We start from the raw sequence: 13,102 nt of genomic DNA on the forward strand, positions 1-13,102 counted from the left end.
TATTTCTTTTAGATATCTTCCCTTCATCTTGAACTCTCCCTGTGTCCGCTCTCTCTCTCTCTTTATATATATATATGTATATACACACACATACATATATACATACATGCACATTCACTTATATATATACATAAACATATATATATATATGCATATTCCTTTCAGCTACTATGATATTGAGGTCTCGCCAGTAAAATTTAAAATGCAGGCAGCCAGAGATTTCTAAGGGCTGCAGCTAGGGAAACCAACAAAACTTAAGACTCTTTTCCTTGTAATGTCTGGTCTGGCCAACCTGGAATTACAGTGGAAACAGAGCTAAAAACATTTTAGCATATTGTGAGATTAATCATTAAAAAGTTTGGCCACTGATTAGTAGGAACTATGGGAGAAAAGACAAGAATGCTGGAGAATTGTAGGAAAAACTTAAATCATCCTTCCCCACCTGGCAAAAGGAGGGGAGGGGTAAAAATTCACAGGCTGGCAGTAACTCTGTGCCCTGGGCACGTTGTAGCCCATCCTTCTAGACAAAGCTTGGAAATGTCACCCAGGTCCTATACATTCTGCCCACCCTGTCCCAGCAGCTGCAAACAGCCCTAGGCTCAGTAAATTCTGCAGTTGTGGGGGAAGGGAGAGGAAGATGGATTGGGCCTGTGGCTGGCATTCCCTAAGCCCAGCCTCCAAGAATTATCACCACTGGGATTCCAGCCTCTTTTCTTGGTAAACTTCACACTTCCCTGTTCTAGTTGTAAAAATGTATTTTATTTCTCACCTGTTTCCTGATTTGTAAAGGGAAAATAATAATGGTAGTTGTTATGGGATCAAAATGATATAATCATTGTAAAATGCTTAAAATAATGACTGGTATATGTTAGAAACAACATTATTTTCTCTCTCTAATTTAATGTAACTGTTAACTTTGAAGTGGTTTTTAAATACCAAAAGTAATAAATTGAATAATTTCCATATGTGAAAATCTGGAAATGCAATTGATGTCATCTAAAGTTTATTGTTTCCATATTTCTAAAATTGTATTATATTTCTAAAATTCTCTTGGATTGTGAAATTTGAAAAGACCATTGTGTGGTAGAAATGGTATTATAGCAATTTTAATCTGATTTTGACACATATGAATTGAGTTTTTAAAAACGGTGTGATAAAAATGTGATAATTTGAAACTTATATTGGTTATAAACAAGTAATAACAATAATACTGATATTTACTAGGATAGTAGATTTTCCATGTGAAATCTTGTCTATTATGAGAATATATGTGGTGGTTTAAAGTTATAGCTTCAACATATTAATGATGAGATGAATGATTCTCTGTGCGAAGTGATTTAGAAAATCATTTACCTAAACTGATAATGGGTTGTTTCAAGTTTTAAAATACATAATAATGTTTAGGGCATTGTTACATTTCTAACTCATGCAATTTGGCAGTAATATTGTTGCAAAAGCAATTCCTCTTGTGTTAGATTAAGATGTTAGATTAAGAATTGTGCAAAAAAAAAATTGTGGTTTTCAAGCCTGTTTCATCTAAGGAAAAGCCTGGTAAACTTTTGTTAATTGTGATAAGGCTAATTTAATTGGGAATGTTCTTCTTGACTTATAGAAACTAAATGTCCTCTCCATTACAACACCTTCTTGACTAAGGAACTTTGTGATATTTAGGGATTCTGTGATAACTAGGAATTTAGTTTCTTGATAATACTTTGTAATTTGTGTTACTTAAGGACTTTTGCACCAACTTAGTTTTAATGAATTCGTGTTTGAAGGTTAATTTTTGCTTTAAGGAGGAAAAAAGAGATTTCTATCATTTTAAAACTTTCTGACTCATTTTCTTCAGAAAAGTTTAGTGATTATTCCTCTTAACATCAGGATAAAATTTAAACTGTTTTTAAAGAAGAGGAAATATTTCTAGAAGAGATGTTTTGAAAAAAAATCTCTTATGTAATTTTTAGAAGGCCTACTCTGAATGTGTAATCATTCCATGGCCTAAGCAAGAGTTGAAATTGTATATATCATATGTGTAAGATTCAATTCCTGAAGTATCTCTTTCTCCCAGACTGAGTATAACTAGAAAAGGATAAATAAGCTTGAGAAACAAAGAGGTGTATCTATTCAGTAGGGAGATCAAAGTCAGGAACCTCTTTTGTTTAAGGCAGATAAGGAGGTTTGGGGACAAATGGGGGTTATCCAAGCCCCGCCTGTCCCTACATAGTTGTTATGTTGAGAGAGTGTGAGGAAGTATTTTTTTTAAGAAGACAGAAAATTATGTAACTTGATTCGATAACCAATAATCAAATTTGAGATGACCCTGTCTGAAGGATACCAGCCCACATTTATTTGCTATGTAAGACTTTATGGGACTGCAATTTACTATTGTTTTAAGCTCTGATTACAAGGATAGTTGTCATAAAGCCAATAGTGCAATGACGTGCTGCAGGCTGGGAACTGCTAAAAGTGGATGTCTGTGCCTGGGAAAGCTTTTGAAGACGACCTTGGACACAGCTTAGGTAGGCTTTTCCTAACTATTTCCCAATTGTGCTATTTCCTTTCTGAAAAGGAACATTCCCCACCTGATTTTTCCTAAGCCCTGCTTTCAGCATCTAGTGACTATATGATTGGCGGTCAGATATGATTCATGCCTGGAATCAAACAGAGCTAAGGAAATTCTTTTCTTCTGTTAAGACATATGATATTGTCCCTCTTTTTCTTCTGTAGCAAATTTAAATTATCAAGAAGTTTTGTAAGCACAATGCTGAATCTATTAGATAATAGATGGATATTGGAACATCTCTGAGTTACTATAATGGGATGCAAGAATGAATAGCTTACAATTTTGACCTATGTTTCCCAAATAAATATAATATAGAGATAACATCCTCCAAAAGGAGGAAATTAGACAAAGTAATAAGACAAAGATGTAATGTGATAGATGTCTAATTCAAAAGGAAAGCAAAATTTTGAGAAAAGTAATAAGATCAGATTGATTTCTCTAAGAATTATATACAGATGTATATGATTAGCTTCCAAAATTCATTATGTTTTGGTAAATAGATCTCAAATTTGGATTTTTGCACAAAAATTGTATAAGATAGTGGTAGAAGTGAAATTATTTCTCCTTTATTAAGGTATCTGTCTGAAAATTTTAAAAGGTAGATGACCTCATTTTATGGTTGGACCTTCACATTTTAAAAGATTCTTACACCAGATACAAGATTTAGGTAAGGATAGAAATAGCAGATGATATATAAACTGAAATTCTCTGAAGATTCAAAAATGGAAAACCAAATTTAAATGATTGTACTAATCTATATTGTCAGAATTATCTGGGAACTTCTAGACCTGAACCAGAAAAACAGAACTCCCTTTATGAATTGTCCTAAGAATAAAACTTAGTGTCAAAGAAAGGACCCCTAGGGACCAGATAACTACATCAGGCATCTGGGATTCAAAAAAAAAGTGCCGCTTGGGAATAAATAATTGGGATACAAGAAATTTAATGTTAGTTAACATTGTTAATAATGATTGCATTGCTTTATATGGTCCATATTTAAGTTTTTTTGGTTATCTAATGTGTAAATGTAAACATGTGACATGTAAATCTCCCCCTCAAAAGTAGTTTAATCCGTATCTGACTTAATGTAATTGTACAATTTTGTGAATTGTAAGAAAAAACTTTATTGTACTGTTTGAACCTAGCCCTATGTGTCTGGAAAACTGAACTTAGCCATATTACCTATGTTGCGCAGTTTCCTTTCAATTATCAAATCATATGTTTTCTGGGAGCCCCTGTTAGGTCTGTCACATCTAAAGAATTTGGAGAGGCTGAGTTGAGGAAAGAATATGTCCAGGTGTGGGGGACAGCCAGTAAAAACCATAGAGACAGGGAGATAATAATCATAATAATAATGCCTAATATCTATGTAGTGCTTTAAGGTTAAAAAGCTTATTACATTTTATCCTCATGACAAACCCTGGGAGGTAGGTGCTCTTATTTATACCCATTTTACAGATAAGCTGTGAGCACACAGCTATTAAGTGTCCAAGGCAGGATTTGAATTCAAGTCTTTCTGACCCAAATCCAGAATGTTATCCACTATACCTCCTAACTGCCTCATGTAGAGAGCTCCAGCTATCCTGGAGATGCTCTATACTCTCTCTTTGGAGTTATTAAAAAATGGAATAGTTTGCCTTAAGAGATATTGGGTTTTCCCTAGTTAGAGATTTTCAAGCAAAGGTTGGATGACCATTTGTTGGGTGTGTTTTTAGAAGGATTCTTTTGGGGGTTATGGGTTGGAGGAATGGGGAGAGGAGATCCCTTTGAAGTTCAAAATTCTGTCACTTTTTTCTATATTAAGAAAGAGGCCCTTGTACATATTTGAAAAGGTGTCAGTTCTAGCCAAAGACTTTTCATATCCTTGACAAAGATAGAATTTTTTCATTCTCCTGCTTCTCTTTGCCTGGTCTGCCAGACTAGAGTGTCATTCATTCCCTCACTACTGAAATCCCACAAAACCTAGATTAAATGTGACCTCCTCTTCCAGGCCTTTCGCTATTATATCAGCCAAAAAGTTATTGGATCATAGAATTTGGAGGCCAAAGGTAATTGTCACAGAAGTGACACAAGATTCCACATCTAGCGAATAGCAGAACCAAGATGTGAACTCATGGCTTGTGATTTCAAATTCAGCATGCTTTTGACTACATTATGCTGCTTCTAGTGAGCCTCCTATACTGTTATAGAACCTGCTCATATGAAAGATTTTTTTAAATGAGAACTATGATTTCAGTGATATTGGGTGGGAACTCCAGTTGAGGAAACTCCCTTTAAAATGTAAATGAGTGCCTATGAAATTTATAGTCCAAGTGAGATTAAATGAATTGTTTAAGATCACAACCATTAAATGTCAGAGGTGGTGAATGAACCCAGGTTGTCCTGACTCCCAGACCAGCTTTCTATCTGCTATACCAAAATAATAAACAAAACCTGCTAAAGCAGGATATATCAGAAGAAACCTCAAGCTTGTCAAATATCAATCAGCTGTGTTGTGAGTGAAGCAGCTGAGGCAAACTAAGGCATGTTTTTCCATGAAGGGGGAAGTTACAAGGGTAAGGAGTTTAGACTCACAGGGTGTGAGAGTATTAACCTATGCCGGCTTGAGTAAGTCTTAAAAATAGAATTAAAATCACTTTTCAATTTTACAAATTTGCAAGATTATTAACATAGAGTATAATAACAATAATAACTAACTATATAGCACTTACTCTGTGGGAGGCTCTGTGCTAAGTGCTTTCCAAACATTATTCCACGTGTACTTGCAACCAAGAAAGATCTGGGCTCAAATTCTACTTCTGAGACTAGCTGTGGGTACCTGGTAGAACCTGAGCCTCGAGATCTCTCCTTGTAAATTAAGATAATGTAAAATGAAGATAATAACCCATGCCATACCTACTTCACAGCATTTTTGTGAAGTTCAAGGGAGATAATATATGAGAGCAAGTTAGAATGAGGAGAGCTGCCCACAGAATTAGGAAGACTTGAGTTCAAGTCTCTTCTCTAACACGTAGTCTTAGTGAAAGATACTAAACCTTCCAGGGCTGGAAAAAACGCTCTGCATTAGTAGAAGGTGTTTTCTCATACAAGAATTCCTTATGGCAATCAGAGGTCCAGCTCCTATCCTCTGAGACTGGGGCTATTAACCTAGGATTAAGGAGTCTCTGGTGTGGCAATTAAAAAGTTTCGAGAGACATAGTTTCTGAGTAATTTAATCATTTTATTAATAAGGTCAGCACGATATTCATAAAAGCATGGTCATTTGGCCATCTCTCTAGACCAAAGACCCTTAGTGGTGGTGGGGTCACAGTTTACATGCCCTTGGAAGAGTAGGCATTCTTGGGGGATGGCAATCAACTTGGATTGGTTAACACGATGGGAGATGTGGGCAATATTAAAATGAGGGTCATGGGGTAATGACTTAGGTCACTCAAATCTTGGTCAAAGAGACATCAATTTCCATATCACCTGTCTTGATAATAGGGAAAATTAACCTTTCCCTGGATCTGTGTGAGCAAACACAATGAGCAAGAATATACCCATTAGCCCAAACTTAGACTTTCTTTTACTGTCTAATTAGATCTTGGCCTGGGTAAATCTCTGGTTGATTTCTGGATGAGGAAGTAGAAAACGGGAAAAAAAAAACCTGGTCCTAATACAATAATTAGTTATTAAATATAAAAAAGAAATATTCACTGGGTAGATTTCAGGTGCCCCTTATCTTGGGAGAGAAAAAAAACATCTTTATTTCAATATAATTGGTTCTTGTGTAATCATATGAATTGCATTTTATGAATTTTAAAAACACTATTCTGTGCAGTGACTTCCCTAGGTGAATTATTTATCTTTGGTTTGCTTTGTTTGCATGTCGTCTTCCCAATTAGATCGTAAATTCCTTGAGGGCAAGGACCATTTTTTGCCTCTTTTTGTATTGCCAGAGATTAGGGCAATGCCCGGCACACAGTAAGTACATGTTATTGTTGAGTTGTGTCTGCCTCTCACGACCCTATTTGGAGTTTTCTTGCCAAGGACACTGGAGTGGTTTGCCATTTTCTTCTTTCTTGTCATTTTCCAAATGAGGAAACTGAAGCAAAGAGAGTTAAGTGACTTGCCCAGGGTCTTAGGGCTATGTGTTTGAGGTAGGATTTGAACTCGTCTTCTTGACTCCAGGTCCGGCACTCTATTCACTTCACTTAGCTTCTCAGTAGGCATTAAATGAATGTTGATTGATTGACTGTGAAAGGTTCCATAAGCAAACGTCACTAGATTGTCAGAGGTAGCCTTGATACACACACACAAAAAGTTAAATACCCTTGCCCTAAGGGATGTGATGCACTTTGCAACCTTTAAAGCGCTGTATCTGCGGTTATTATCTGGACACTCGATTCTAGCGGCACCCTATTGTAGAATTTTGTGCACCTGCCACGCCTCCCCTAAAAGACTGGTCGCGGGCTAGGAGGAAATTGTAGCACTACCAACCTGTAACCCGTAGGTCGCCTGGCAGTCAGAAAGTCAATCAGCATTTATTAAGTGTCTACTGTGTTCCAGGCACTGCCTAAGCGCTGGGGACGGAAAGAAAGGTAAAAATAAAAAATAAAAAAAAATCCCTTTTCTAAAGTACACAAACCACAAGCAAGAACCCAACCCCCAGCAAACGGCGGCACCCCTTTGCGCATGCTCTGAGCTTTCGAGAGCTCGGGGGCGGGGTCTTCCCTGGCAGGTCTGGCTGACTCCGCTCAGAAGTTCAGGCGGAACGTCCGGAGCCGGGGCGCTGTTTCCCCTCCTGGCACTTCCGAGGCGGAAGCCTCCTTCAATTCCCCGTCCTTTGGCCCTTGAGGGGCGGGGCCAAGGACGGATCCGGCCTTCGCAGCTCAGGTTCACTGCCCAGTTTTGGCGATGGCGTTAGCGGTGCGGCTGCGCGGGCTTCTCCCGTACCTCCGCACGCGGTTGGGGACTACTGCGAGGGCCGAGGCGGCGGGCCGCGGGCGGCGGGGCAGTCCCAGCCTTTGGCTAGGTGGCAGCGAGGTATTTCCTCCGCCTTCCCCGGGGTGGGCGTCCGAGATGCCCACGGGGAGGGCGCGGTAGATGGGGTCCTGGCTGGGCTGAAGGGCGGAGGTGAGGTGGCGGGGACTGCCTGGAAGACCCGGGTTTAAATTCCGTCCCTGACCTCGCCTCGTCGTGTGACCCAGGGGGCACGTCTCTTAACCTCTGTTGGCCTCAGTTTCCTCATCTGTAATATGGGGATAATAACAGCACCTAGGGCTATCGTGAGGATCAAACCAGGTGCTTTATGCAGAGTACTTTGCAAACCTTAAAGCGCCACAAGTGCCCGGGAGCTCTGGGCGGCCGCGCTGTGCACACCCTAGGAGCTAAAGCGATGGTGCTTCCCGGCTGTCATTAAATACGAGTTTATTTTCCCTCTCGAAGCCGCCAGATACACTCTCAATCTTTGGGGCCCCAGCGCGTTTCCCCGAAGTTCTAAGTCGGGTTTGTTGGTCTGTTTTTAGAAATGAGGCCGAAGATCAGAAACCAAGTCATGTTGACCCTTTCCATCATTGGCTTTGGGTTACGCAAGGAGAGCGGGACTAGGCTCGTCTGTGGCCGGTGTTTCTAGTTCGGGCTCTGCGGCTCCTAAACCGGCCCAAGTGACTGAATTGCCGCGCAATAAAACAGCGTGGTATGCTGCCCTGGCATGGGAATCAGAGGACCTGGGTTTGAATTCTGACCCTGCCACTTACTCTCTCTGTGACTTCGGGCAAGTCACATAACCCCCTGGGCTGAGGTTACATCACCTATAAAACAAAGTGTCTCAGTCTCCTATTTTCTTAAACTAAAAACCCTTAGCTTGACCCTTCTCTTCGATTGCCAAACTTCTGAAGAAGAGTAGTATTCACTTAGTCCAAACCTCTTATTTTACAGATGAGGAAACTGAGACCTAAAGAGTTTTAAGTGATTTGCTCAAGGTCTCTGTATCAGAACTAGGTTTCAAATCTAGATCCACCGACTCATGTCTTGTTCTTTTTCTACCATATCACATTTCAGTGTCTTTGGCACTAATAACGTTTCAGGCTGTTAGTCTTTGTGTTGGAAATAAGAGGGGGTTTGACTTTGAGGTCTTTGCGGTTCTTTGAGTTCTCTTCCCTGACAAATTCTATCATTCTGTGATCCTTAATTATATATTATATATCCCCTCTTTATTTTATCAAAAATTATATTATAATTTATATGTAATATATTTATATACCTATTATCTTTCTTACTGGCTACTCATTTTTGATCTCTTATAGTCTGGCTTCTATTGCCCACTGCCCTTATGCAGCTGTTCTTTCTAAAGTCACTAATGATCTTATCACCAAATCCAGTGTTCCCTTGGCAGACTTTGACGCTGTTGGCCAACCTCTTTTTTTTTTTTTAATTTCTCTCCTCTCTGGGCTTCTGCAATACTCTTAATTACTTTTTAACTCTCAGACCATTTCTTTTTCTCTTTACTGGCTGGCTCCTCATACTTTGACCTCTTAAACATGGGTGTACCCCAGGCATCTATCCTTGAACTGTTCATTTCTTTCTCAATAGTTTTGCCGTTGACAATCTCATCTATTCCTGTGGCTGGCTTCAGTTATAACCTCTACTCCTATGGCTCCCAAATCAGTCTTCCCCCTTCCATCTCCCCAGAGTGCTGATAACATCCTTCCAACTGTCTCCTGGATTATTCTGTGCGGATATACATGTGGAATTTTAGTCTCCTAGGCAAAAGAATAAATAAATACCCCATGATTTAAGTTTTTAATGTCACTTTTACTCATTGCTCAATACAACTAAGGAGAGAATGTCCTAGTGGGTCCTGCAAACCTGGTCGTCCACAACTGCTTTACTCCCACAACTCCCATATCTAGTCAGTTGTTAAGTCATGTAGCTTCTGTCTTGGGCTCAGTTCTCTTCTCCCATGTTACTATTTCATTTGGTGACCTCATTAGATCCCATGGATTCATTTATCGTGCTTCAGTTCTCAAAATCAATTTACCCTTTCTGCTTGCTTCTAGTCTCACATATCCAGCTGCCTGTTGAACATCTCAAACTGGATGTCCCATAGACATCTTAAACTCAACATGTCCAAAATTAAACTCATTCTTTCCCACTAAACCTTCCCTGCTTCCTGACTTTCCTTTTACTATTTAGGGCACCTCTATCCTCCCAGTCACCGAGGCTCCCAGTCTAGAGCCCTCACTCTCTCCCCTCCTTATATCCATTTTGTTGCCATGGCCTACATAAACTGTTTTGCATACATCCCTTTCTTTCCTTTGGTAGTGCTACCCCTCCTGGTCCCCACCTTAAACCTGGACTATCATTGGTGGGTCTGCCTGCTACAAATCTCTCCTCTCTAGTTTACCCTTCATTCTGCTGTCAAAGTGATCATAAGTGCAGGTGTGACTGTATAACCTCAGCTACTCAAAAAACTGCCTATCATCTCTAAGATCAAATATAAAATCCTCTGGCGTTCAGAGTCATTCATAATCCAGTCCCCTTCTACCTTTCGAGTCTTCTTGCACCTTACTCTGCTCACTCTGATCCAGTGACACTGACCTCCTGGCTCTTCCTCCCCAAGATATTCCATTTTCTGACTTCATGCATCTTAGTCCTCCAGGCCTGGAATTCTCTTGTTCCTCCTCTTTGCCTCTTGGCTTCCCTTGCTTTCTTCAAGTCCCAGCTAAAATCCTGCCTTCTACAGGAAGCCTTTTATAAATCCCCCTACCAGATTTATCATGTATCTGTCTTGTTTGTACACAGTCGTAAGCATGTTGTCTCCCCCATTAGACTAAGGAAAGCAGGGACTGCCTTTTACCTTTCTTTGTATACCTAGTGCTTAGCACAGTGCCTGACACATAGTAGGCGCTAAAAAAAAGAAGACTTGTTTTCTGACTGACTGAAAGGGACGTTTATATTATTATTACCCTCATTTTAAAATTATAACATTTCCATCCTCTCTGCTTGCATAATTGTATATCCATGTATTTGTTCACCTTTGACATAGAAATTCCATGGGTAGAAGGTTCATCTTATATTTTCTGCCCCTCTCCCCCATTCCTCTCTTATACTTATACACTTGCTTTCCCCTCTTTTCCCAGTTGGTTTTGGTCCAGGTTCATTTCCTCTCTCTAGGTGCCATTATAATCAAGCTTTATCAAAAGCATGTAGTTCTCAGCAATCAGTATATACTCATCTATTTCATTTTATATACTTCCGTTTGAAACCCTTTTTGTGCTAGGTCCCGGTCTTATCCTATTCGGTTCAGCAGACATTTATTTATTAGCTTTAAAAATTTAATAGTATTGTATTTTTTCCAATTATATGTAAAGACAATATTCAACGTTCATTTTTGGAAAGATTTTGAGTTCCAAATTTTTCTCCCCCCCTTTTTTCCCTCCACACTCCCCAAGACAGTAAGCAGTCTGATATAGATTATACTGGTGCAGTCATGTAAAACATTTCCACATTAGTCATGTTGTGAAAAAAGAAATAGAACAAAAGGGAAAAAACCATGAAAAAAGGTGAAAACAATATGCTTCAATCTGCAGTCAAACACCATAGTTTTTTCGCTAGATATGGATAGCATTTTCCATCATGAGTCTTTTGAAATTGTCTTAGATCATTGGATTGCTGAGAAAAGCTAAGTCAATCATAGTTGATTATCACACAGTGTTGCTGTTACTGTGAACAATGTTCTCTTGGTTGTGCTCACTTCATTCAGCATCAGTTTATGTAAATCTTTCCAGGCTTTTCTGAAATCATCCTGTCATTTTTTATAGCACAAATAGTATTCCTTTATATTCATATAGCACAACTTATTCAGCCATTCCCCAATTGATGACATCCCCTCAATTTCCAACTCTTTGCTACCACAAAAAGAGCTACTATAAATATTTTTGTACATGTGGATCCTTTTCCCTTTTTTATGACCTTTTTGGGTTATAGACTTGGGTACTAGTATATGCTGGACCAAAGGGTATGCACAGTTTTATAGCTCATTGGGCATAGTTCCAAACTGCTCTCCAGAATGGTTGGATCAGTTCACAATTCTACCAACAATGCATTAGTGTTCCAATTTTCCCACATTTTCTCCAATATTTATCATTTTCCTTTTCTGTCATATTAGCCAATCTGATGGTGTGAGGTGGTACCTCGAAGTTATTTTAATTTTCAGCAAACATTTATTAAAATGCCTAGTATGGTTGTTGTTAAGTGTTTGTAAACACCAGCCATCTGTCCACCACTTGTCCAAATAGTGGCCAAGTCTTATTCTTTAACCAGCCTTTACTATTTACTCTAACAGCCACCTTCTGTCTTCTCCTGCAAACTATTATAATCTAATAAACATAAAATATTTATATTATACAAATATAATATGTTGTAATATATAATATATTTATATTAATATAAAAATAATATATATTATATATTCAGTTTTAATAGTATAATAACAACTAATATATGATAAAATATAATAAATATGATATAAATAATATAATAGCTTCCTATCTCTGATCTGTCCCTCATCTAATCCATCCATCATACTGCTGCCCAGGTAATCTTCCTAACACACAATTTACTTTCCCTCTCAAAAACCTTCAGTAACTTCCCATTGCCTACCAAATATATAACTTCCATATCCTGGTATTCAAGGCCCTCTACCATCTGGCACAAATCTTCCTTTCCAGTCTATCTCGTATTATTCCCCTTCTACCACTCACTCATTGTCATCTGTTTTCATCATGTCTGTCTTAGTGCCACACCATCTCCCACCCCATATCTGGGATGTGTACCCCAGTTGAAAGTTTACCAAGGCGTTTGGTGTCTCCATGAATCTTTCTTTGACCGTTCCAGTTGAAAGTTTGCTCTCCATCCTCAAATTTCTTATACACCTTTTTTCCTGGACCTGTAATAAAGTTATTCATTTATCTCTTCCATTCTAAATTGGATTATCCATGATAAAGAACCTAAAGCAGTAGACAGGAACTTTCCCATCGTCATGAAGTGGTGGTAGAAAGCATTAGGGATGATATCTTTAACTTTCTGAGCCCATTTATTTGTTTTTTCATACTCTTTTACTAGCAATATGTGTACATCTGCTATGGAATAAGATTTTCTTTACTAACTTGGTGTTGCCACTCAATTTTTGATAACCACTACCAAAACCACTATGTTTAGCTTATAAAGCTTTATATGTTTGTATGTAATATCAATTATATGTTATATATTGTATAAACATATATAAAAATATAAATCTTTAATGCTTATAAATCAATGAGCTTGAACTGTTTTCATTATTTAATTTCAAGATGTTGCTAAACATTACAGTTATGAACAATTCTTTATACAGTTTGCTAAAGTCTAGGGAAGTTAAGTGACTGCCCAATGGCATACTTCTTGTACCATAGCTACCATTTTTCATGACTGATGGTGAAATTTTCTCATGTTGTACTCTAAGCACCAAGTATTTATTTCTTCCTTGTAAACCATTATGAAAATAAATGAAATATTAAGTTG

The 13,102-nt window shown here is 38.4% G+C and overlaps 1 protein-coding gene across 1 annotated transcript in view; it reads left to right on the forward strand.

The window, feature by feature from the left end:
• Nucleotides 1-7,385: 7,385 nt before the first annotated feature.
• Nucleotides 7,386-13,102, forward strand: part of RMDN1 (regulator of microtubule dynamics 1) — a 34,205-nt gene continuing 28,488 nt past the window's right edge. The window contains exon 1 of the mRNA XM_036741228.1: nucleotides 7,386-7,585. Coding sequence (XP_036597123.1) covers nucleotides 7,457-7,585 — 129 coding nt within the window. The 5' untranslated portion in view covers nucleotides 7,386-7,456. The remainder of the gene's footprint in view (nucleotides 7,586-13,102) is intronic.

This window comes from Trichosurus vulpecula, chromosome 1 (genome assembly GCF_011100635.1).
Source record: "Trichosurus vulpecula isolate mTriVul1 chromosome 1, mTriVul1.pri, whole genome shotgun sequence".
Taxonomy (NCBI): Eukaryota; Metazoa; Chordata; class Mammalia; order Diprotodontia; family Phalangeridae; genus Trichosurus; species Trichosurus vulpecula.